General features: G+C 37.2%; 1 protein-coding gene across 2 annotated transcripts in view; it reads right to left on the bottom strand.

Moving 5' to 3' along the window:
- The window catches only part of dnah6 (dynein, axonemal, heavy chain 6), a 178,159-nt gene that overhangs the window by 150,449 nt on the left and 2,710 nt on the right, over positions 1 to 25,000 (bottom strand). For both annotated transcript variants that reach the window (XM_062026800.1, XM_062026799.1), the window contains exons 2-13: positions 24,395 to 24,429; positions 22,575 to 22,630; positions 7,525 to 7,704; positions 6,983 to 7,342; positions 3,004 to 3,138; positions 2,846 to 2,924; positions 2,696 to 2,768; positions 674 to 857; positions 495 to 596; positions 306 to 413; positions 156 to 236; positions 1 to 88 (exon numbers count right to left, since the gene is read on the bottom strand). The exon at positions 1 to 88 is cut by the window's left edge and continues 33 nt beyond it. In XM_062026800.1, coding sequence (XP_061882784.1) covers positions 1 to 88; positions 156 to 236; positions 306 to 413; positions 495 to 596; positions 674 to 857; positions 2,696 to 2,768; positions 2,846 to 2,924; positions 3,004 to 3,138; positions 6,983 to 7,342; positions 7,525 to 7,704; positions 22,575 to 22,630; positions 24,395 to 24,413 — 1,465 coding nt within the window. In that variant the 5' untranslated portion in view covers positions 24,414 to 24,429. The remainder of the gene's footprint in view (positions 89 to 155; positions 237 to 305; positions 414 to 494; positions 597 to 673; positions 858 to 2,695; positions 2,769 to 2,845; positions 2,925 to 3,003; positions 3,139 to 6,982; positions 7,343 to 7,524; positions 7,705 to 22,574; positions 22,631 to 24,394; positions 24,430 to 25,000) is intronic.

Raw genomic sequence — 25,000 nt, 5'->3', positions numbered from 1 at the left:
GACTTTCATTCTCCTTGTAAAAGAGCTGAAAGCGCTCAAACATGCGTGAGCAGACTTCGGCAGCTTCAAAAGTAAACTGAAGGGATTCCTGTTGATGGAAACAAAACACGTGTACTTTGATTGTTACTTTCAACGAGTGTAAACGTGAAGCTCACCTTAATTTTTTGGATGATACTTTGGATGTTGCCATCGTTTACAATGACTGAACCCAAACTGGGAGCATCTCCATAATCACACTGAAGATGAACAGAAATGTTCAATCAACAAAAACACAAGAGAGTAATAATACACAGGATTTTAGATACCTCTGCATTATCCTGTGTTAAGAGTGAAAAGAATTCTGGATCCGCTGTTAGAGTTTTGACTGACATGACAGTTTTCTGGAATTTGCCAATGATTTCTGCGACAATTTCCTGTTAGAATGAACAAAGTCACCAAATGTTCAGCTTAGGAGTTTTATCATTGGGTATATTAATCAATCGACTGTTTCCAACCTGGAAGTTCTCCTCAGAGGGTTTGTAGGACAGCGCATGTATGTCGAGCACAAGTTCAGTTGTCAACATTGGTTGGCTATAGGCAGATTCTGACTCTGCCGTCTATCAAGGCGTGACAAGCTTTTTAGGAATACTTATAGACAAGTGAAGTAATTAATGGTACAGAAGCAACTCGTTACCTTGCGGTCCACCTTCTCCTCAGTAGGGGCTTCTGGCTCAAGGTGCTGGCCCCAGGTTTCAATGACTTCACGGCTGGGGATTTTAGCTACCTGCACTTGGAAGACAGCCAGCAGCTTCTCCACTGCACTCTCAAACAGCATGTGCAAGGTGTTGACAATCAAATAATCAACAAGTCGGATAAAGCTGGATATGTGTGAGAAGCAGAGGGCATAGACAGGATCATGTGAAACATTTGTGTAGATTCTCAGTCATCAGGTCGTTGTAATCAGCAAAGTTTGAATGGAGGCAACTGGATTTTTCATATTTGTTACTAAGAAGACAGTCACTCCAGAAATTTCAATTAATCAACATTCAATTAATCCTCTCATATTTCGCACAGCCTTGCAACTTTGTCCAATGCCCAAAACCTCCCCACTTAGTTTGGCCAATCAGCGTCATTTTCATTTTCATTTGTCTCTGTGCCACGCTCAAAGGCGCATGTCAACCGTCTGTCTTTCGTCTGTAGACAAAGCAAGAACTACAAAATGTAACAATATATTAACTATTTAATGATCGTACAACGAACAATCCTCTCTGCCATGTAGCGCAGACCTAGTTCTTGTTCTTGTCTACAGCACTTAGCCTTCTGGTTAATGTAATATAGAAACATTTACATGCATTTATTAATTTAATATTTGTCCAGGGTAAGAAAATTAAAAGCAGATTTTAATTTGCAATGCTGACCTAGTCAAGAGGCTGCATTTGCAAAACAGAGATGCTGAAGTGTGATGATAATGTTTCATCATCTCTTATTTACCACTAAAGATCACTCTCAACAGCTCTTAACGTGCGGGAGTAAACGAGTTAGAACATAAGTTAATATTTAAGACGGACTAACACTTTTCTTAAAACAAACATGGAGAATGTCTGCAACTAGTGCAGACAGCAGACATTAAATAAGCCTTTTGTTTTATTATTATAATTAATTATTACTATTATTAGTCGTAATCAATTAAAATAGTACACTAATTTGACAATGACCCCTGAGTATGTATATTTACTGCCATCTAGTGTCTACTTTTAGGTCTGTGTGGTAAAAAAAACTAGTAAAACATCAATACAGTATTTGTTTTCTAATTTTAAATTCTGTCCCTTTTAGGATTAAGGTTGCACGGAACTTGAAACATTAATAACAAATTCATTAAATCACAAGTTGATTTAAAGTATTAGAAAATAATCATCCTTAAAACATCACAACTTTTGCCGTAACTTTTTGAAAAAGCTGTCGCAAATTGAGGCATTCTAGGCTAGAACAATCACAAAAAAAGCCTGTGAAATCCTGCATGGACTAAAAAGACTCTTACTAAACAAATAAGCAAGTTTATGCCAGCAACTAACATCTCACTACAACTTTGTCTAGACATCTCTCCCCCAAACATAGTCCTTTTCCACAGGAAAAGTCACCACAAGGCATTTTGCCACCAGATAGGCGACTAACCTATTATAATACAAGACCAGCCACAGACAGCAGCGTATGGTGACCACCCCCAGGGCTTACAGCCTCATGGAGCATAAATAGGGAAAGTCCACATGTAAAACTTTGGATGAAAGGTTTGAAAGGTTGCCTCCATTCAACCTTTGTGGGTAAATGTGAAACATTTGTGGTATTCTCAGGGCATTCAATCTATTGAAACTGGACTGTTTAGTTAGTTTTAGAAGATGTTTGTTTGGCTTCTCACCCAAGCAGTCTTTATCAGTTCATGCTCATAGACTTTGACTTGTCAGATCTAGTCTGTTCAGATCCAATCTGTTCAGAAACTCCAGACTAAATCTGACAGAGATCTGTCAGCTCTAGTCTGACCTATCGACATCTATGAGAATGAACTGATGAAGGTGCTCGGAAGAGAGGCCAAACTTCTAAGACTAACTAAACAGTCCAGTTGCCATCCATTGAATGCCCTGAGATCACAATGACCTGGATGTATGACAATATCCATAGGCATTTAGTGGTCACACCACAGCAAATCCAGACAAGAACCTACCAGATGAGACGATTACAGAAGAATCCTTTGCTGATTCCCAACAGAACTTGGATTTCACTCAGTTTGTCGCCATCTGTGACAGACAAACAGCTTCAAAGACAATCAATACATTTACATTCAAACAAGTTTGGACTATGAAAATGTCCCCACACTCTGACAGGAAATTACTGCAAGCACACATTGTCACTTCCTTCACCAGATCCTGAAATTTCTGCAGGTCACTCAGTGCCTAACAAAAGTAAATTAAGGTCAAAGATGACACGAAGATAAAGTAAAACATGACAATATCTCCGCCTCTACTAAAGTACCTCTTGCACTTGTGCGACCTGAGCATCCTGGAACTCCTGGAGAGTGTAAGTGTGTTTCTTCTCAATGCGACACAAGTTAGTTGTTCTGATGTGGTAACACATCTGCCTGACGTCTGTCAGTGCAAAGCTAAGAGACTGTATGAACACACACAGAAGTTGATTATTTGATATAAAACAACCATCAAACCTGACATGTCTACTTCAGACCTTTTTCAATATAGGATGGGCTATATGTCCTAAAATCTATATTCATTATATATCTTGCAGCCTCTGGCAACAATGATATATATTATGAAATATTGTTTGGTATATAAATTATAATATAATTTGAAATAGATTACAAGGGAACCTCATTTGGCTGCTGACATATGCAGTAACATATTGCGTAATTTCAGGTTGTATAATTTTTTTCAAAACTATTGTTGTACTTGTTCATTTTCTGTTAATATCTGGTTACTTTGTTGTACTATGGTTTTATCTGGTTACTTTGTTGTACTATGGTTTTATCTGCATTACTATTAAAATGTAATAAACACACATTCTTCTGTTGTTTGGATACGTTACATTAGTTTTGGGCAATACTACAAATGTAGGTATCGCTCAAATACCACGTAGTTAAAATGTGCAGTATTTATCACAACAATGCTGATACTTAATTTTTTTAAAGCTCATTGAATGATTGGCATTTTCATCACAATTATAATTAGACAATAACTGTGGATGGCAGGGTAAAAAGGTAAAAAAAATACATACAACATTTTAGCAAAAAAATACTATTGGCTCTGATTTAAATCCTTAGGTTTTTGCACTTAAAGGGCTGTGTCCAAGAACTTTTGTAAGCAATCGCAAAATTTATCAAAAGGATCTTGTGATTGTAAAAATATCGATCTAATCACTGTACTATAAACCATATACCGGTATTATACCAGGTATTATTACTATAGATTATGTATCGAGCCACTCAGTTCTGTTTACATTCAAAAGCTCTAGCTTAGTTGTTAGCATGGCTTCTTGTGTCGTCTTAGTGCAGGGGTGTCCAAACTTTTTCCACTGAGGGCCGCACACGGAAAAATTAAAGCATGTGGGGGCCATTTTGATATTTTTCATTTTCAAACCATAACAAAATATATGGATTTTTTATTTATTTTACCTTTAAGGGTCCCGGGGACCATAAAGGGTCTCGGTCAATAAAATGTGAAAAATAAGTCAGATTATTATTATTTTTTAATTATTTAACGCTTACAGTAAATCTCTATATCAACTTCGAGTTGATATAAAGTAATACAAATTTAAAAAAAATGTTTTATGGCTTTTCTGTCAAAAACAACTTAGTTTTTTTATAGTAAAACTGAAATATGCAGTATTTAGTAATTAGAGCCCTAAAAGATCAATAATGCAGGACACCATTGATTTTAATTATTTCATATTTTTGAGTAATCACGGTGAAAAGATAAATTAAAAATCACTAAATATATTTGGGATCCAAAAGGTGCCCCACTCATAAAGTGATACATTGTTATTAGGTTTTTCTTTTACTTTCAACACTTAAGTGACGAGATCAACTTCAGATAAATCTGTCGATTTTATGCAGGAACTATTATGTTGTTTGTTTTATGTGCTTTTGTCAAAGAAAACTTTGATGTTTTTATATGGCTACTACACAATATATGCATTATTTACCACATAAAACATTTTAAAGGGAAATATTTGAAGTAATTGGAGCCCTGAAAATAATTAATTATAACATGGATTTTTTGTCTTTTTTTTTTTTTTTTGAGCAATTGCAAAAAAAGAAAAATAAAGAAAGACAAAAGAAAAAAAAACAGCCTACATGGCAGCTTTTGTGTCAACATTGCATTTTTTTCTCATTAGATTTCACCTCATTCCACTTTTTTTAACGTTCTTTTTTATTTTTACAATAGTATTTCCAGAATGTGTGGCGGGCCGGTAAACAATTAGCTGCGGGCCGCAAATAGCGCCCGGGCCGCACTTTGGACACCCCTGTCTTAGTGTGTAGTGTAGCATGTTTAGCTATTCCTTGTCCTTAAGTGATACTTGTATTTGTAAGAAACTTACTTTTCCCGACATAGTGGCGAGGATTAATGCCTTAAAAGCAGCTTTGTATTGTGTGGGGAGAGATTAGCCCGGCTTGCGAGCGAGGAGGCAAATTGCACTGCGAATTTGTGGGACACAGCTAGACTATGTCGTCAACGTGCATTATCACAAAGATAGTATCAAAATCTCAATAATCAGCCAAATTTGTATCATTCATATCATATATCGTCTATATTGTGCAACCCTACTCCACATCATATAATACAATCTGTGCCATTTGCATACCCATGAAATAAAATGTATAACGGCAGGATCAAATTGTTTCCTGGGGACGCAAATGGCAAATATTACTGTTCATACAATACAGTAGGGATGGCTACTGAATTCAGTACTTTTATAGGTACAGACTTAATTCCACCAGGTACCGATTCACGTAAAATCTAACGGTACCATAGTTTGATACCTCTTTTGCATGCAACGTCATGTCCAGTTGGAAACACGCCACCAACTTAAAACACATTCTCCTGTTTGCGCTTCAGTGTTGTTTTTACGCACATTTCTCTCATTCATATTCTCCCATCGAGCCTGCGGAGAAGTGTTTGAATCGTAAATGAAAGTAGGCTCATTACTAATGAGGCCAACTTTGCCATGATGGCTTTTCTTTGGTTGTGCTAAAAATATATAACATAAAGTTTTACTGAGGGGAATGTCATTGAAATCAATGAAAAAGATAACATTTTGAATTTGAAATGGTTGTATCAATCCAGACAGAGTTGGTCATGTGTACGTGTGTTGTCATGGAGACGTAGTGTGTGTATGCACGCTACAAGAGCTTCTTCCTTCTGCTGGATGTGAATAATGATCTGTAGATGAAACTTTAGTTGCTTGTACTTATCACTACCCTGATGTTATTTGTGATGTTTAGAGTTTTGTTTAGTACAAATGTTTGTGAAGCTTCGTTGCGTCAGAGAGGGTTAGTTGACAGCTGTTTGTGTGCGTAAGCTTGCGCGGGTTAGCGTCACATTTTGAATTTACCGTAACTGTCAAAAATCAGTCACATAATTCAATTATCATGGTCTAGATGCATTGAACGTCCACTTGTACCAGGATGTCCATTGACGGGGCTGATATAAGCGCGGTCCCCTTCTGCTATGGTCACACATTCACAAGACAACAATGAGCATTTTGATTTTTGATAGGTAATACAGAGTTTTAGTATTTCTGGTGTACACTGCATCCAAACTTACAATATGTTTTACCTTCTAGGGACGCTGGACTTATTCCAGACTCAGAAGCGTGTAAGAGAGAAAGTGCTTAAGTCAGTGGAAGAATTAGCAGAAGGCCAGATTTGACAGGAAACGGCCATATTTAAGGGTTTATCCACCCAATTTGGATAAAGGTGCGCAGTGACTCAAGTCGAGGGGAAAGAGGGTTCCATATAAAACCAACTGATTAGCATTAGCAATTTTACATGGCAATTTCAACACCTCCAAATTTGGTAATCAAAACTACAACTAATATGCATGTTACAATCAAACAGCTGGTGTGTAATAAGTACACTACTTACAGAACAAACACATTTTTGGACTCAAAAAGAAGACAATACTTGTAAATTCAATTCAATGGCAAAGACTATTTCCTGACTACGACAACACATCTTGGACAAATTGAAATGAATGCATTCTTGCAAATGATACTCCGAAGTTTGAGAAAACAAAATGTAACAAATGGACAGCATAGTATCCTTATTAAATGTTACGTTAAATGTCACATAAAAATTATATGTTCATTATTAGAATTAGTACCGTTGAGTACCGCTATCGTATTTAAGGGACCTGAAACTTTTACTGTATAAGTTAAAATGTGAAATGTACTATCCCTGCTGTATAGGGACACATACATAGAGACACATAGACTTACTTACCGGGTTGATCATGAACAAGTTCTCCTTGAGAGCTTCCTGAGCCATGTGAATCTTCTTGACACAAACTTTTTTATGCCAAATATAAAAAGGTTTGAATATTTTGAAGCGGGCAAAAAACGGGATTAGAACGAGTTTGCGGTGGAGTTGATACTCCTCTTCGAAGCGCTCCAGGCTTACAAAGTCGTAGTTTTCCCGGCACGTGGACAAGACACCATCTGTGCTGACCATGGTGTAGTCATCCTTGCTATGCTCGAAGATTCGGACTTCTGAGGGAGTTTCCAGGTTTGCGTCTTTCTTTAGAGAAAATGGTCTTTTAGCTGGACATGGTGTTGACGCTCCGTTTAGGGACAAGGGATCTGACTAAAGAGGGAATGTACAAAAAAAAAACATTTTGAAGGAAGGCAACTTATTTTAATTTTCATCATGCAGTAAATAGTAAGTAATGTAAATAATGCAGTAAATCACCAAAAAAAATAAGTAAAGTAGTAAAGAGTAAGTGTATTGTGATGTAGTATTTAACATTTGCTTGCAATGTCACTCACCTTGCTGCTGGGTTGCAGTGGTGGCAGTTTAACAGCAGAAGGCACACTACGCCTCTGTGAATTATCTTTTTCTTGGCGTAGAGGCGCCTGAGAATGCCAACCTGGAAAATACTTGTTTTCCTGGGATTTGACATGCTCGTCAATCGGCAATTTCCTTTTCACACGTCTTTTCAGCAAAGCCTAAATCACAGCAAGAAAAAGCTGTTTGCAAACACTGCAAGTACATTGTAAGTACTGTACACTGCAAATATACTACAGATATACAGCTATACAATGCAAGTACATTGTAAGTACTGTACACTGCAAATATACTACAAATATACAGCTATACACTGCAAGTACATTTTAGATAAGGGCTGCAGCTATTGATTGTTTTAGTAATCGAAAAATTTCAATTACTTCGTTCGATTAAAGGGGCTGTTTGCAACTTGCTCACAGTAACATTTTTCAAAGCAAAAAATATAACAGGAATACCATCGGCTAGCTTTTGTTACCATTAGTGGTTTAACAGAACACATTTGTGTTAAAGCGGTCTATATTTTTCACAAATACTAAGTTTGTGGAGTAAAAATTTTTACCTGCCCGAATAAAATGACTGGTGTTTATCGCGGTCACTCACCCGGTTTTGTCAACAAGTACGCTCAGAGGTGTGCACATAAAAAAAGCAGTCCGAGAGAAGCAACAAACAATGTGTAGCCATGTTGTTGTTATAATGGAATATCTATTCAATGACAGATAACACTAACAATCCCAGTCGCTATTATTAGCTAACAACACCCAAAGCTAATGTGGTCCGTACAAGTTGCAGGGCAAATGCTGTCCAAAATAATCTCTCTCATTTTCAGGAAGTAATGCTTGAGAAACTTGCGACTTGTTAATGAGACAAAACAGACATGTCAACTGGACCCACTTCCTGGAAAACTCATTAAGGAGCTTGTTGAAATATTATGACCATCAGTGCGAGATCTCACTGAGATCTGATTAGATTAGATCTAATTTAGTCTTAGACTAGATCAGACCAGTCTAAGTATTTGATCATAAACTGATGAAGCCTACTTTGATGAGATGCAAAATGTCTTCTAAGACAAACTGAACAGTCCAGTTGCGATCGATTGAATGCCCTGAGACCTGAATCAATGAGAACATCCATGGATAGATTAATTTATCACTCTCTTCCGGTACTGTTCCTCTAGCATCCTTAACAGCGGTTAAAAGACCTAACCTCGATCTTGACCGCCTTCTTAACTACCGGCCGGTGTCACACCTCCTGTTTATTTAAAAAAATATCAAAAAAATGGTGGCACTCTAACAACCTTTTTGAACTTTTTGAGTCAGGTTTCTTGGCAAAGCACACCACTGAGACGGCTCTTTCAGAAGTGACCTAAATATGATGTATTACTAACTATGGATGTCGATGCGTCACCTGTGTTCCTACTGCTTGATCTCAGCACTGCCTTCCATCCCAACATTCTTTTAGGTGGCATTAAATCATGTATTTGTGGGTAAGACTTAGCATTTTTCTTGTTTATATCCTATCTCACTGAAAGGATTGTTGCGTCTGACCAGTCTTCCCTCTCAGGGAATTAAAATCAGTGGTCAATCCCAAATTCTTTCAGATGGCATATATGCAGAGTAAGAAGGACCATCAAGACAGAATAGGAATATTATCGAGTTTTACTAAAGCTTTAGGAGACCAGTCCACACCAATGCGGTCATACCGGCATCTCGAATTGGTCAAACATTCAAACGGAAAGAGACAACTTCTTGAATACGAAAACAGCCCCCACCCTGTCCAGAAAGGAATACAGCCTCATTCTTCTAATACAAATACGATAAAAAGGGAGTACTCCAACTCCCACATTCCAACCCTTCAAGGTAAAGTTTACTTGCGGACATAAGATACAAACAAAAAGAGTCCACATGGGCATGACTATCAATAAAGAAAGAACTCTTAAACATAAATGCATTCTCCACAGGATGCACAGCGTATTCCATAACAATGTGACCTTTGAGTATGTTAAGGTCAACTGCAGAGTTCCACAAGGTTTGGTTCTTGGCTTTTAAATCTTCAGTATCTATATGCTGCAGTGGCGGGCCGTGCGTTTCCCACGAAGCCTTTAGTGATGTCCGACTTCAATAGTTACCTCTCCAAATACCATAATTTATGTCACAACATGACCATTGCTGGTGAAATACTATACAGGAACACATTTACGCCCTAGTTCGCATTGAATCACCTCAACAGTGTACAAAAGGGGTTATTTTCTGGTGCATTTAAAAATCAATTAAAACGCATCAGCAATTAAAGCATATCTTATGTGGTACTGTCGTAGAATTTCTGACATGTTGACTTATATTTCTTGTCTTTTAAGAATGTCCGCTCATTTTCAATTATCTTCTATTTTGTGCCATTGAATGGACCAGTTGTGGGACAAAGGTGAATATGGAGTTATGCCAACCTGTCTACAGAATGTTTAGAATTTCCAAATATGACTAAGAGATACAAGGTTGTTTTGGAACAGACAAAACCAAAACAAAACAATCATGACGCACTAGATAAAAAACAGTGACGCACAAGAGACATATAAACAATGGCAGAAGACCGGAACTCGACAGTGATTTTGGCTTCTGTGTGTCTTGTTTGCTCCGGAGTAACATGTGGTCTGTCTGCACGGCCAACTTAATTCAACCTGCACTTCTGATAATGGGTAAATACATTTTGTTGTACTAAACTACTTTTGTTGCCTGCTTAAGCTTCGGACAATCCACTACACAAATTGGCGTCACGAACAGGATGGCACAGAAGCTACAGGTCGACAGCCGCTCCCGCTCTCTCTGTCAGACAGACAGTGTGTTGCACGCGCGCATCACAAGGTAAGCAGTTTGCTTTAAAGTGTAAACATTTTCTGCCTGGAGAGAGCCGGATCGATAAGACTAATTGCTGAATCTATTTTTGATAAAAGATAGGTTTAGTCAGGTTCTCCAAAAACAACCTGGAATGGGGTAAATTATGGTTGGATTGAGTTGTTTTATATGTGATCATTTGTCTGTGTGTTTGTTGAAAACTTGTGATTTCTTGTTTTTAGCTATAAGGAGATTGTTAAAAGAATTTTGGTGGTTTGGAGTGTTTTTGAAGCATAGACGATGTGAGACGAAAAATGTATTTTAACCTCTTCATCCTCTGTCGTTGTTGGCAGAGGATGCTTTTTTCTGCAAGTACATTAGGTTAGCCGGAGTTGGACACAGCGAAATTTAAGGCAAGGTTTGCTAACTGGTGTGACATTTGGCCCATACAAATTTATGACGTCTATGAAGGTCCTACGTATCTGTCTATGTGGAAACTGCAGCCGGGTAAAAAGCCTGATATAAGGTGATCGTTCAGTGACTCCGGTAAAGGAGATCAACTGAGCCAAGTTGTCACGAATTTGGAAATTTGCTGCAGTATAGATGGATAGAGTTAAGGGCTCCGTATGGTAGAGCCTTGGTGAAACTATATGGACTGACCAGACACGAGTCTGTAGGATTGTTGGGTGATTCCCCGTGGTCCTACTGGGCGTTAGGCCAGGTTTTTTCCGTGTTGGTCAGGAAAGATAACGCAGGTGCTGCTCCAATGAAACGGGTTAATCGCCGTTGTATGAGCAATGATGGAACCTGTTTTTTGTGTTATGAGACGGCCGATTCCACAAAAGCACGCATGCATTAGTTGTTTATATTTGTCCGGACATGGGGTGGTATTGTAATTTATAAATGTGTGTGTATAATGATGAATGCTGAAATGTGTGTGTATTGAGTGAGTCAGTTTATGTTGGTACATGTAGATATATGCGTAATTTAATAACTTTTGTGTAGCACCTGGTTTCTTATCTGGTTTAATTCCCCCCTTCCTTCCCCCCCCCCCCCCCCTCTCGCAACCTCCCTTCACGCTTTTTCTCACAGCCCCGCTATCTGTAAAAGTTGGGAAATTGTCTAAAATGTGTGTGCTTGTGAGAAAGTAGACAATTGTTATGTACAGAAAACATATGAGTGAATGATCTATCCATTTAATTATCTTATTCCGCTCTCGGAGGTTGGATCGCGGGGGCAGCAGCCTAAGCAGGGAAGTCCAGAATACCCTCCTTAAACTTGACTATTTGTCCATCTAAGAGTGAATGATAAATGTTGTTCTTATTATTAAGGTTCTGATATGATACAGCTATGCTTCTGGATGAGAAAAATAGTTGTCTGTTGCATTTATTTTTAACTGTGCTGGTGATTGTAACTGTGTGACACTGTGGTTTACAAGAAGGCTCTCGCTTTTTTGGGGAAAGATGTGTGTGCATGTGACTCAGTAAGAAAAAAAAAAAGGAGGCCCTGCTGGAAGACATTTTAAGATAAGGGATGTGTGCGTGTGACGAGGCTGTGTGAGTGACAGCTGCGTGAGGCGTGGGCCGAAGAGGTGTGGCACTGTTAGCATAGCATTGAGCTAGGTTAGCATTGAGTTAGCATAGCATTGAGCTAGGTTAGCATTAAGCTAGGTTAGCATTGAGTTAGCATATCATTGAGCTAGGTTAGCATTGACTTAGCAAAGCATTGGATTAGTTTAGCATTGAGCTAGGTTTAAAGAATAAATAAATAAATAAATAAAAAACTATATATATATATATATATATATATATATATATATATATATATATATATATATATATATATATATATATATATATATATATATATATATATATATATATATATATATATATATATATATATATATATATGTATATATATAGTGGACAGCTGTACTCAATCTGAAGAGAAGGCTGACAGGTTGGTTTTGATAATAGGAAAAATAAAATATACTGTATATGAATAAATAAACATTTAAATATCAATACATACATTTGGACTGGGACATTGAAGCATTGTTAAATTCATTAGTCATTAATTATGTGTGTAATATACTGTATTGAACAGCCTTGTTGCTTATCTGATCCATCCAGTTCCTGTGTGGAAGTTGAGACAAACACACACGCACGCACACCATAGATTAGAACACATTGTAGCTTTGAATTAATAATGATATAGCAAACACATTAAATAAAATTGAATTAAATTTAATAAAGGTAAAATGATTATTTAATTATATTGACATTTTTATTATTTCAAGAATAATCACGATGAAGTAAAATTTAAATTTATATTCTAAAACATCTGTGAATCATAAAGTCTGAGGAAGTACAGATAAGAATCGCCAACACTCAGCGCCAGAGTCAAAACAAAACGTAGAGAAGCGTTAAACAAATTCTAATCAGAAGGAAGACACCAAAATATGAGAACTTAAGTAAACAGACAGAAGTAAACCAGAAATAATAATGTAAATAAATAACAAAGAAAGCAAATTTCTATGTGACATTGGTGCATGTAGAATTACATGTAGAGAATAAAACTAAATGGAAATAACTGTCTGCAAGATGAGCATGACGTCATGAATTGTGCTCGGGTTAGTAATAGATAGATAGATGGACAGATAACACGTTATTGATTCCTTCAGGAGAGTTCCCTCAGGAAGAAGAAGTAAAAAGTAAACAGTAACTAATAAGGGTATAAATGGAAACAAAATAGAAAAATATTACAAGGAGAAAAAAAAATAGAACAGTAAAATAAGAGAAACTAGGCATTAACGACCATGATATAAAAAAGTATTGCACTGTTATTGTTTTGCATTCCCTGTCATCCTAGCCCCCCCAAAGAGGAGTTGTACAGTGTAATGATGTGTGGGACAAAGGATTTTTTTTTTTTTTTTTTTTATAGTTTAAATCAGTAGTTCTCAAAGGAGGGTATGGTGTTTCCGCCCGGACAAAAAGGGGGGGGGTACCGGAGATTTTAAATATTTTAAAATAGCGACAATTCAAAATCCTTTATAAATATTATTATAGAAGAATAATTCTTCAACAAAATAAATATTTAGAATTAAGTTCACGAGCCCAGATGGATCTCTATTACAATATCCAAAGAAGGTTGATGATTGATTATATGTATAGAAATCTTTATTATAATTTAATCACTTGTTTAATTTTTAAAACGTTTTAGTTATTCTTATTTATTTTTTTTTGTCCAAATAAGTCAAGTAAGACCACAACAAATGAGCAATATGGTGCACTGTTATACAATTTAATAAATCAGAAAATGATGACATTATGCTGTATTTTCTTTTCTTATTTTACTGGGAAAAAAGATTGAAAACCACTGCCCTAAATCATATCTAATGCTAAAATTATTTTATAAGACTGATTATTTTGGATTGTTGTGTTTGTATTGTGAGAGAAGGAGAGAAAGTGAGAGAGAGAGGAAGAGAGAGCAGGTGAAAAAACAGAAGGAGGGTGAAGAGGATGGTTTGAGAAAATATGGGAAAAGGATGTTTATAACCTTACGTTATGTGAATGGTTTCTAGGAGAACAGAAAATAGAAACATTGTGTGAAGTGTAAGGAAGAGATGGATACAGGATGTTGTTTGTAAAGGAAAATGAAAGTGATGAAAAGATGAGAAAGTGACAAATGAAGGTATTCGTAAATGGTATGCTGTTGATTGTGGTTAGCTGCAAGTTTGTTTAATTGTTTGTTTGTTTAGTTGTTTGAGTGAAATTGGAAGAAATCAATAGGAATAATTACATGCAAAATGGAATAAAACTATGAGTGCGATAGATAATGAATGAATAGATGAAATAGGTTTATTTTGGTCATATAATCAACCATCAACCAATTTGTGTGAGCAGTTTAACAGTAAATTAGACATATTAACAATCATACACATTTACACACAGAAAAGAAAAGAAAAAGAATGACCGAAAAAAGAATAGGCGGAAGCCAAACCTTATATTGGCCTATGATATACATTTACTGAACATTAAATTACCTGGAACATCAACGTTAAAAGATGAAAGTAATTGTTACTATATTTTATAATGTTCAAAAAAACTTTACTTTTCAAGGGTCTCCAAAACCATAACAAAAAACTACATGTGTTCAGCTCATCACTGAGGATGGTACATCATTTAACTCCTAAAACTGAAATACATTTGTGTTTTTATTTTTATTTTACTTGACCTATTTTAAAAATCAATATCCCCCGTAAATGATAGTTTCTCCTCATAATGTAAATAAGCTAAGAATACAAACTGGAAGGCTGTTGTTCTTTACTCGGAAACATAATTGCCATTGTTTTAAAAATAGATTATCTGAACATTAAACACAGTATGACTTATAAAAAATTGATTGGTATGATTATAGTAGCATGCTTTGTGTATTATTGAAATGAGCCTTTTAATTTTAAGTATTGGGTCTATATTTCTTCTATAAACATTTTCCCAAACTTCAAAACAATACTACATATGGAAAAATAAATGAATGAGATAACATATGCAGACATTTCTTATTCAGCATGTGTTTTACTTTATACTGAATGGCAAAGATTTGGATATTTTTCTTTAATATGTTCAATATGCGGCTTCCAACATATTAATGATCAATTACTATTCTCAAGAATGTAGTTCATATACTCTGTCAATTTCCACTTGATTCAACTTTAATTTGTGTTTCACAATTTGACTTTGCACCACTAAACACCACAAATTGAGTTTTGTTATCATTCAATGATTACTTAATAATATTACCGTATTTTCCGCACCATAAGGCGCCCCGTGTTATTAGCCGCACGTTTAATGAACGGAATATTTCAAAACTTTGTTTACCTATTAGCCGCCCCGTGTTATTAGCCGCACCTATGCTACGCTAAAGGGAATGTCAACAAAACAGTCGGATAGGTCAGTCAAACTTTAATAATATATTACAAACCAGCGTTCTAACAACTCTGTTCACTCCCAAAATGTAATGTACAAATGTGCAATCACAAAAATAGTAACACTCAAAATAGTGCAGAGCAATAGCAACATCAATAACTCAACGTTGCTCATACGTTAGTGTCACACAACACACAAAATAAACATTTAAAGCTCACTTTCTGAAGTTATTACTCATCCACAAATCCCTCGAATTCTTCTTCTTCTGTGTGCTTCACTTGTTTTTTGACACCATCGATGATGTGGACGCGCATGCAGTCGTAGATCAACAGGAACGGCGCTGCGTGAAAAAAGTCACCCGGTGTCTTCGCGTAAACGTCTATCAACCACTCGCTCATCTTTTCTTCATCCATCCATCCCTTCGAGATAGCTTTTATGATGACGCCGGCTGGAAAGTTCTCTTTTGGCAAGGTCTTCCTTTTGAATATCACCGTGGGTGGAAGTTTCTGGCCGTTAGCATGGCAAGCTAGAACCACAGTGAAGGACGACTTCTCATTCCCTGTGGTGCGAATATTCACCGTACGTGTTCCCGTTGTATCCACAGTACGGTTCACAGGAATATCAAAAGTCAGTGGAACCTTGTACGCGTGTCTCTTAGTAGGAGACATTTTGTTGTCTTTACAGAAATACACAAATGAAATGAAACGTAATATCCGTGCGCTTCTTCTTCTACGGGGGCGGGTGCTCACCTTGGCGGTTGCTTACCGTAGAAGAAGAAGCGCTTCCTCTTTTACGGGGAAAAAAGATGGCGGCTGTTTACCGTAGTTGCGAGACCTAAACTTTATGAAAATAAATATGAATATTAATCCATATATAAGGCGCACCGGGTTATTAGCCGCACTGTCTGCTTTTGAGAAAAATTGTGGTTTTTAGGTGCGGCTTATGGTGCGGAAAATACGGTAAATAATTTTTAGGTGAATCAACGCGACCTCGATTTCCTCAACGATTTCTTCAAGTCTTCTCCTGAACAATATACATTTGTATTATCTGCAAACGTAATACATTTAATTTATTAGATACTGAACAAAGATCACTTAGATTAAGTATAAATAGCTTAGGTCCCAAAAACAAGGCTTGTGGAACCCCACAAGTGACTCTTTCTGGCTGTGATTTAGTCTTATTAATTTCCCCATATTGAGATCTATTACTCAAAACAACTACTTAACCACTATTGTGAAACACCTTTCTAATTTATGGGAGTATTGGGATAGGATTGAGGAAGATGTCTGCTGTGGTGGTGGTTAGTTTGGAAATTAATTTAATAAAAGTAACTTTAAAGTGCAGTCTGATATTTTTAGTTTGGAGTAATTTATATTTTTAATTAGACATTGCATTCCACCATACGTCTGGGAGGTGGCCTTGTGAGGTGTTTGTACTGCGATATCAGGACAGCTGGCACAAAACAATGTGTGTGTGTGCATGTTGTAACTAGTGTGAAAGAAAAGATAAGGAGAAACGTGTATAAAAACATTCTTTTGTTTTGGAGAATATCACGCACAGCGGGAGGTCAGAGTGCTAGCATGACAGCTTGCTCGCGCCTACTGATAGACAAATGATAGTTTAAATTAACTTATAGATAATCTTTAAGTGAATTAAAAGGGTACTTAAATACACATGAAGTAGTACGTATAATCTTTGAATTAAGGTTATTGATTAGCATTTAATGGGATAGTTAAGACTGTGATTTTAAAACGTGATATGCAAAATTGAACTAACCGAGAGGATATGAAAACGATGGGTGTACATGTTTTGAGTTCCAAATTCTGGAGGGAAAAAACCTCAACAAAACGTAAAACCATACAGACGGACTTGGGTGGTAGTCACGGAATTGTCCTAGGTCAAGCTAGGTTGGAAACTGTTATGCAGCCGGGGGACTGCCAACTTCTCTGAACAAGACAAGCTCCAAAGTTGTAGCCAGAACATGCTCACAAAAAATACAGGTGTGACAGAGGACGCCCACAGCAGGACGAACAGCAGGATACAAACAGACCCCTGCTGGACATAAGTGTCAACGGACAATGTTCAACACAATCTTTGACGCATTCCTTTGTAGTCAACCTGCACACACCTTGTAATGACCTGCTTACGAACTGTGCCCTGACATTCAATACTGCACAGAAGGAACTTCCTGATGTTGCCTGACAGCACGACATCAGCTGACAACTACTGGGGACACCTCCCAGGAACGAATGGAGGACGGGGACTGCTCCAACTGTCCTAGCACTGGCTGACTGAGGTGCGTCCGTGTGCCCTGCCACCCAAACCGCCAAAGTGTATGATCACCAATTAGACGACTCATAATAGGAGCCTTTTGACTCTTATATATGGTGGGACTCAAGGTATGGCTGCTCATGTGAACTATCCTTACAACAATTAGCATGGTATAAGATGGACAACTAATGACCCACATTGTTCCTTTGCTCTCTGTCCTGCCTACGAAACCAAAAATTTAGGTCAAATGATAAAACAGGGCGTAGCTGCCGCTGATTGCACCGATGCGCTAATACCACATTTTCAATTATTTCGGTTGTCGGTTAAAAACATAGCTATTGGCTGCAATTTGGACATTCCTGCTATAGGCTACAAGGAGCTAGCAGCTACACAACAGCTGAGCTAAAATAACAAATTTAAGCATATCAAATATTTATAGTTGCTTATTACATACACAAAGTCGCAGAGAGACAGAAGTCTGTAGAAAGTATTCAGTAACAAACGTGTCCGCATCATTAAACTTTCTACCACAGGAAACATACTGAACAAATACAGCAGTTAATGTCAGACTATAATCTGGGATACCTTGTCTATCAGAGACATGGTTAAAACCCACAACAACTTTCGTTCTAATTAATGTCCCGGGGAACAACATTACAGAAAAAAAAGATCGAGTAACAAAGGGGGGAGGAATTATGATTTATGAAAGGGAAAACATTAAAAGTAGATCAATTTGAGTATGTTAAAATTTAAATTACATTTTCCTCAGAAATGTATTTCAAGGTAATTGTAGTATACCGACCGACTACAGCTAAAGACATTTTTCTCGATTCATTTTCAGACATCCTCAAACAGCATAGTATGAAAGAAGTAACGTCATGGGGGACGTTAATCTGGACTGGTTAAATAAGACGCGTAGAAAGAAACTTAAGGATATTATAAACGGCTTCTACAATGATACAAAGGATAAGCAGCCTTACTAGAATTACAATTGGATGACAAAAATCAAAGAGAACATCTGTAAATACACGAATACAAAACCAGAAAGAAGAGTGCTAAAATAAAAATACCATTGGATTAATAAAACAATTTGGATTCTACTAAGACATCGGGACTCAGCTCTCATAAGAGCAATTAAAACAGGTCTAAATACAGATCGTATGATTTTAAAAATTTGGAGGAACAAAGTTACAATGTTTATGCGGAAGTCTAAGGCTGACTTTCACTTAGAATTAATCAAAGCTGCAAAAGGGAACATTAGAAAGTTATGGAAAACCAGATACAAACTTACAGAAAGAGAGCAAACAAGAAACAACACTATAATATTAAATATCAATGGCGCTACTATCGCAGACAGTCTGGACATAAGTAATAATTTTAATGAACATTTCATCCAGTCTGTACAAACCCTGAATAAAAAGTCCCTCAAAATCAGTGCAAATAATTGTCATTTATTCAGGATGGACTAATTTTAGAATTAACAAATGAAACAAAGTTAAACAAAATCTTCACTGCATTATTAGACTCACGATCTAGAGATATATATATGGGTTGGACACTATCTTCCTAAAAACATATAAGGATTGTATTATTGCTCAAATAACAACAATTGATAAATAAATCAATAACGGAAAACACTTTCCCTACCACGTCGAGAAACTGCTACTATAATTAAATCCATAAAGCAGGAAATAAAGAAGACCAGAACAAGTACAGACCAATTAGCCTTCTCCCCGTTATAACAAAAGGAATAGAAAATTTGAAGTTAAAAAGTGGCTTTGGAGCAATCAAGGCTGCTCACACGGTCGCTAAGAGGGGCATTATGTTGACACATCAACTTAATGTGTAGTATATTTATCCATGAGAGCATTTTGTTGTAAATTGTGAGGTATGGCTGTTAAAATCTTGGTTGTTTTTACGAATGATGACAGATGTGACAATTGCAGTGGTTGGCGGAAGCAACCCCAACCTCAAAGGAGGGTGCCAATTCAGTAATTAAATGTTTTGTGAATTATCTAATATCCCGACATGGTTTCCCCAAAAAGATTAGGTCAAACAACGGCACCTATTTTAAGAAAACAGGTTATCGTCTTCAGTCACAAGATCAGCACTTCTCAGGACCAGCAGCTTCCTAGGAAGGCGGAAAGACCATGAGACCAAAATGGTATGTTTGCAAAATGTAGAATTTGTGTGCCAGTTCCTCTGTGCAGATTTGAGGATGAAAGCAGCCACTCCAGATTCCCTTGCACTCGCTAAGAGGGGCACGGTCAAAGCCGATCCAGGACCAACACCCGATACCTGACTGGAAGGAACCGAGAGGAGAGACAACACCTTGCCAGCGATGACGAGAACGACTAAGGTTGCCAGCCAATATGTGTCCGTCGGGACTCCAGCAGCTGTGGAAGGAGGCCCTGAAGCAAGCCGAGGGCCTGGACCAAAGCCCCACGCCCATACTCTGCCCCAGCCTTCCCCAAAGCCCCCACAGCTCCAACTCTACCTGAGTTTTCCCCAAAGCGGCCAGCGCGCACATGCCATTGCACAGTCTGCCCAATGGACTGAACCACACCCCAAGAAGAGACAGAGACAGACTGAGTGGATCTCTTTCTTCACCAAGGCAGCCAAAAGCCCAACGAGGTGTCGGCAGGCCACCAGCCTGAGGCACCACCGAGCCATCTATACGAGCACTAATCGAACATGGACTCATACGAAATTCAGTTGTGTGTTCAAAATCAATTGGTAATTAACAATATTGGTAACTACATTCATTGCAAATGCCGGAAAAAATATTTTTGCAAATGTCTTACAGTCATAAGTCTATATACATTAATCTATTTATGTTCAATGATGTTCATGATCAAAGTATTTGTTATTCCTTTACTAAATCAAAGGGTAGTCCTAATTGTGTTCTGTGAGATGGTTTTACTGCAGGCTGGTAACAGCGATCGCTCTGAAGGAGGGTCATAGACGGAATTTTTGCCTCGTATAAAAACATTGAGGTTTTTGCCTCTATCTGTGGTAGAGATTTAACTTAGTGGGCTACATCAGAAATTGTTTTGGTCCAGGGTCTTAAGACCCTGGAAGGAGGGTATGTCGTAGAATTTCTGATATTTTGACCTATATTTCTTGTCTTTTAAGAATGTCCGCTCATTTTCAATTCCCTTCTATTTTGTGCCATTGAATGGACCAGTTGTGGGACAAAGGTGAATATGGAGTTATGCCAACCTGTCTACAGAATGTTTAGAATTTCCAAATATGACTAAGAGATACAAGGTTGTTTTGGAACAGACAAAACCAAAACAAAACAATCATGACGCACTAGATAAAAAACAGTGACGCACAAGAGACATATAAAAAATGGCAGAAGACCAGAACTCGACAGTGATTTTGGCTTGTGTGTGTCTTGTTTGCTCCGGAGTAACATGTGGTCTGTCTGCACGGCCAACTTAATTCAACCTGCACTTCTGATAATGGGTAAATAAATTTGTTGTACTAAACTACTTTTGTTGCCTGCTTAAGCTTCGGACAATCCACTACAGTACTGTCAAAATTAAAATTGCAAAAAACATTAAGAGTGAAAAAATAAAATATTTCAACTCACAATTTTCGAAGCCGTATAAGCCAGTGGTACCCCTCGTAAGTCGGCTTATTCGAGTGGAAATGGCGGGCATTTCGCCATTTCATCGCCAGTACAGCTGAGCTAGCTTCTGGGGTTGGTCGACATCATCTCACAAGATGTAGTTTCTCTTTAAATATAATTCTTGAAAATGGTCTTGCAAATATATATATGCCACCTAATCAACGTTTTGTTCTCCTTCTCTGCTATCCCGGTCTGGCTACGGCGCAACACTTCCTGCTTCCTGCTAAACTGAAACTTGTGAATGGATACTCACTTTGGAATGTCAAGTGAGTATCCAATCACAGTCTTGTTAACATCAGGCTACTTAGATAGGGTACTGTCAACAACTTGTGATCTGATTGGCTATCTATGTGTTCATCCGCTAACGGTCCCAGTGAGTATCCAATCACAGGACGCGTAAATGTCACGTTCAACGTGAGACCAGCTAGAAGGCCTTACTGACAACAACTCGTGATCTGATTGGCTATCGCAACTGTCTGTCACCTGTATGTCCCTGTTCACTTACAGTGCACGGACGCCCGCATTGTTGATTCTGAAGGCCTCGGGCAGATTTCGTACAGCATGGCAACATAAGCTAGCTGAATTCTGATTGGATACAAACTAAAATTAAAAACACCAGCACTGGAACAAGCATAATATGACATGAAGAAAATATGAATACTTTTAGATATTTAGGGAAAGTAAATTAAAAAATAATTTTATATTTAGTTATGATCATGATTTCTGATTATGTTAGGCCAGCAGAGAAGGCCTAGCTGGCCCTGACTGCACACCACTGATATGCTGTCACTTGGCGATGTAATACGCAAATATGATCTTAGCTTTCACTGTTATGCTGATGACAGCCAACTTTACATGCCCGTAAAGCTGACCAACATGCCAGATTGTAGTCACCTGGAGGCGTGTCTTAATGAAATTAAACAATGGATGTCCGGCAACTTTTTGCATCTTAACTCCAAGAAAATGAAGATGTTGATCATCGATCCCGCTGGCTAGACACAGACTCTTGTTTATGGATACCACTTTAGAAATTATCAATTGTCCAAAGCGACTCTGCAAAAAATCTTTTGAGTTTTTCCTTTCTCGGATTTGAGTTTAGGAAGACCTTTGAGGCACTTGTGATGAAGGGCTACAGTATATAAGTTAACTTCGGTTGATTGACTAAACTACCGTTACCATGTGAGTCTGTGACAGTAGACTGTTTTTTCGGCTCTTGCTATGAAAATACTTAATTCATGTATAATTCCGACTGTGTGAAAATAAATTTACCACAGTCAAGCCCATAGACAATTAGAGGCAATAAATGAAGGATTACTGTACATTGTAAGTACTGTCCGTACACAAAAACGTGTCCTTTTTTAAAGTACCTGAGTGTCTTTACAATGCAGGGGAGGAAACATTGTGGAACTTTGCGGTCTGAGCTCTGAAACAAGATGCAAGATAGATAACCCATTGAAACAATATTTTAAGTACAGTACAAGTGTCACACACTGAACAAACAATTGAGTCATGCTGCTTGCAATCAACACAAATATTGTAACCAATCAAAAGTTTTCGGCTATTTTGGTTTTGAGGAAAATTGAGCCACTTTATTTTTTTCATAGTTTTGTGTGTAATGTTTTCAATCTGGGATGCGGTTTTTTTTCACTTCAAAAAGTGTTGCAGGCCAATAAACCCACCTTTTTGATTTGGTTTTTACCTGATATTAATTATTTTATTGATGTATTTTGTATTTTAATTGTTATCCTATTAGTTATGCAAGATTGCATTTATTGATATATATTTATTTACTGTATATTCTTTTGTTTCTATTAATCTTCAAATGTCTTACTTGTACTTTATTTTTTACCCCTACTCATGGTTCTTACTATTTTAAAAGTTGTATTATTATTATTTTCCAACGTTTGTCAGATGAGCCTTCTGCGTTGGGGGTTATCGGCCGTCCTGATGGCCATGGTTTGATGACCTCCTGGTGCAGATGGCTCCTGTGATAGTGTTTACTCACATGTCTCCTCTGTACTCAGCCATGCAATCATTTGTCCATATAGTTGCATATGTGTGTATGTTGTATGTGTGTGTTTGGTATCTGTTTCCGTGCATACGTACAGTATGTGATAATGGGGGATCTGGGTCACCGGGGTATTGTTTTTAACTTTGTAAAGCACTTTGCGTTGCATTTCTTATAGGTATGAAAATCGCTTTATAAATAAAGTTTATTGATTGATTGATTAATTGATTGATTGATAAAATAAAAATCAATCTGTGGGCTGCAAAAGGCCCCGAGGCCGCACTTTGGACACGCCTAATCTCTTGGTTTATTGTCCATGTGCAACTCCATGTGCATGGTCAGACACAATTATAATGCTCAACACTTGTGCTGCCAGATGTTTAGAAAATCATGTTAGTTAGTACATGTATACAAGTTGTGCAATGACTTCTCTAAAGCACACCTACCATTACCTTTATAGCAACGTTCCTTGAGAAAATATAACAAAAATTATTGACTGTCAGCCCCCCTATTTTCCCCAGGAAACTCACATATTTTTCCAGTGTTTTAACTTTTATGAAAACATTATTATCCGGTACTGTTGAAGCGGGGTCGCTTACTGTCCAAACCTTTTACTTGCATTTATTTGGTCATGAGGAAAATGCCCTCCGTTTTCCATGAAATATACCTCACTGTTAAATGCAAATACTGACAGGTATAGTTTGGCAAGATACTTTACATGTAATACAACAAAATCTACATTTAGAAAGATAAATAATGGATCAGTTGTTAATGCATACATTTTCAAATATATTTATTATTGTGCAGTGGATAAATATACTGTGATACACTGCATATCCCAAGGACTACTACTAGATGTCTTATGAGAATTGTTTACCTCAGAAATTAGTATTTGTATTTTTTGTTTTCATCCAGAAGTACGGTTTTGAGCATTTTTAACAATATTTTAAGTGCAATTATTCACTGTGTGTGTGCTGTTTATGACTGTATAGTCCCGTGTTTAGATCACGGGTCTATTTGCTATTCTGTGTCTTGAATTAATCAATATAGTTCTTTATTTGAAATAGCATGAGAGGAATGCTTGATTGCTATATTGTTACAATAATTTGTTAGTGTTAAGTGTCAATATTTCGATTTTTTTGTAATTACAAATGTACTGATTTCAAAGAGAACGTTTACCTGTGGAGTCATCTTCCATGCTGTGTCCAGGTGAGCTGGATGTCGAAGCCATTGTTGAAAAAAAAAAAAATTAAATTAAAATGTGTATGTTATGACTGAACATCAAACAAAACAAACAAATAAATAAATAAATATAAATGACGTCATTATGGACATTACACGTCCACTAAGGTATACGTACGAAGAAGCACCTGACGTCAGACGCTCATTATGTTGCATTATTGCCTACCATTCAAGTAATTATATTATTGATCAGATGTTCGTACTTTTTGTTGAAATGTGTAAACGATTTATTACCAGCTATCGAGCGTAATATGTGTCGTTGCAAGACATGTGTACATTTTTAGTTCAAAATTTGGAGCGTGGACTATAAGTGAGTAAAGTATAAGCACGTTTAAAATTTAGCTTCCAAACATTTAATAGCTGCAATGTCGGCAGAAGAGTGTGCTGTGTTGCCAGGTGAGAAATGATAAAAGTATCGTACTGGAAGGTTAAAATTATGGTATTTGACTAAAATAATCGTACATGACAGATTCGGCATTGCTCGGGACCATCTGCAACAATAACACATTATTACACGTGTGTATTTTGAGCTTGTGATACGGT

This window comes from Entelurus aequoreus, linkage group LG18 (assembly GCF_033978785.1).
Source record: "Entelurus aequoreus isolate RoL-2023_Sb linkage group LG18, RoL_Eaeq_v1.1, whole genome shotgun sequence".
NCBI lineage: Eukaryota > Metazoa > Chordata > Actinopteri > Syngnathiformes > Syngnathidae > Entelurus > Entelurus aequoreus.
The sequence above is the reverse complement of the archived record's forward strand: the minus strand, read 5'-3'. Positions and strand labels throughout refer to the sequence as shown.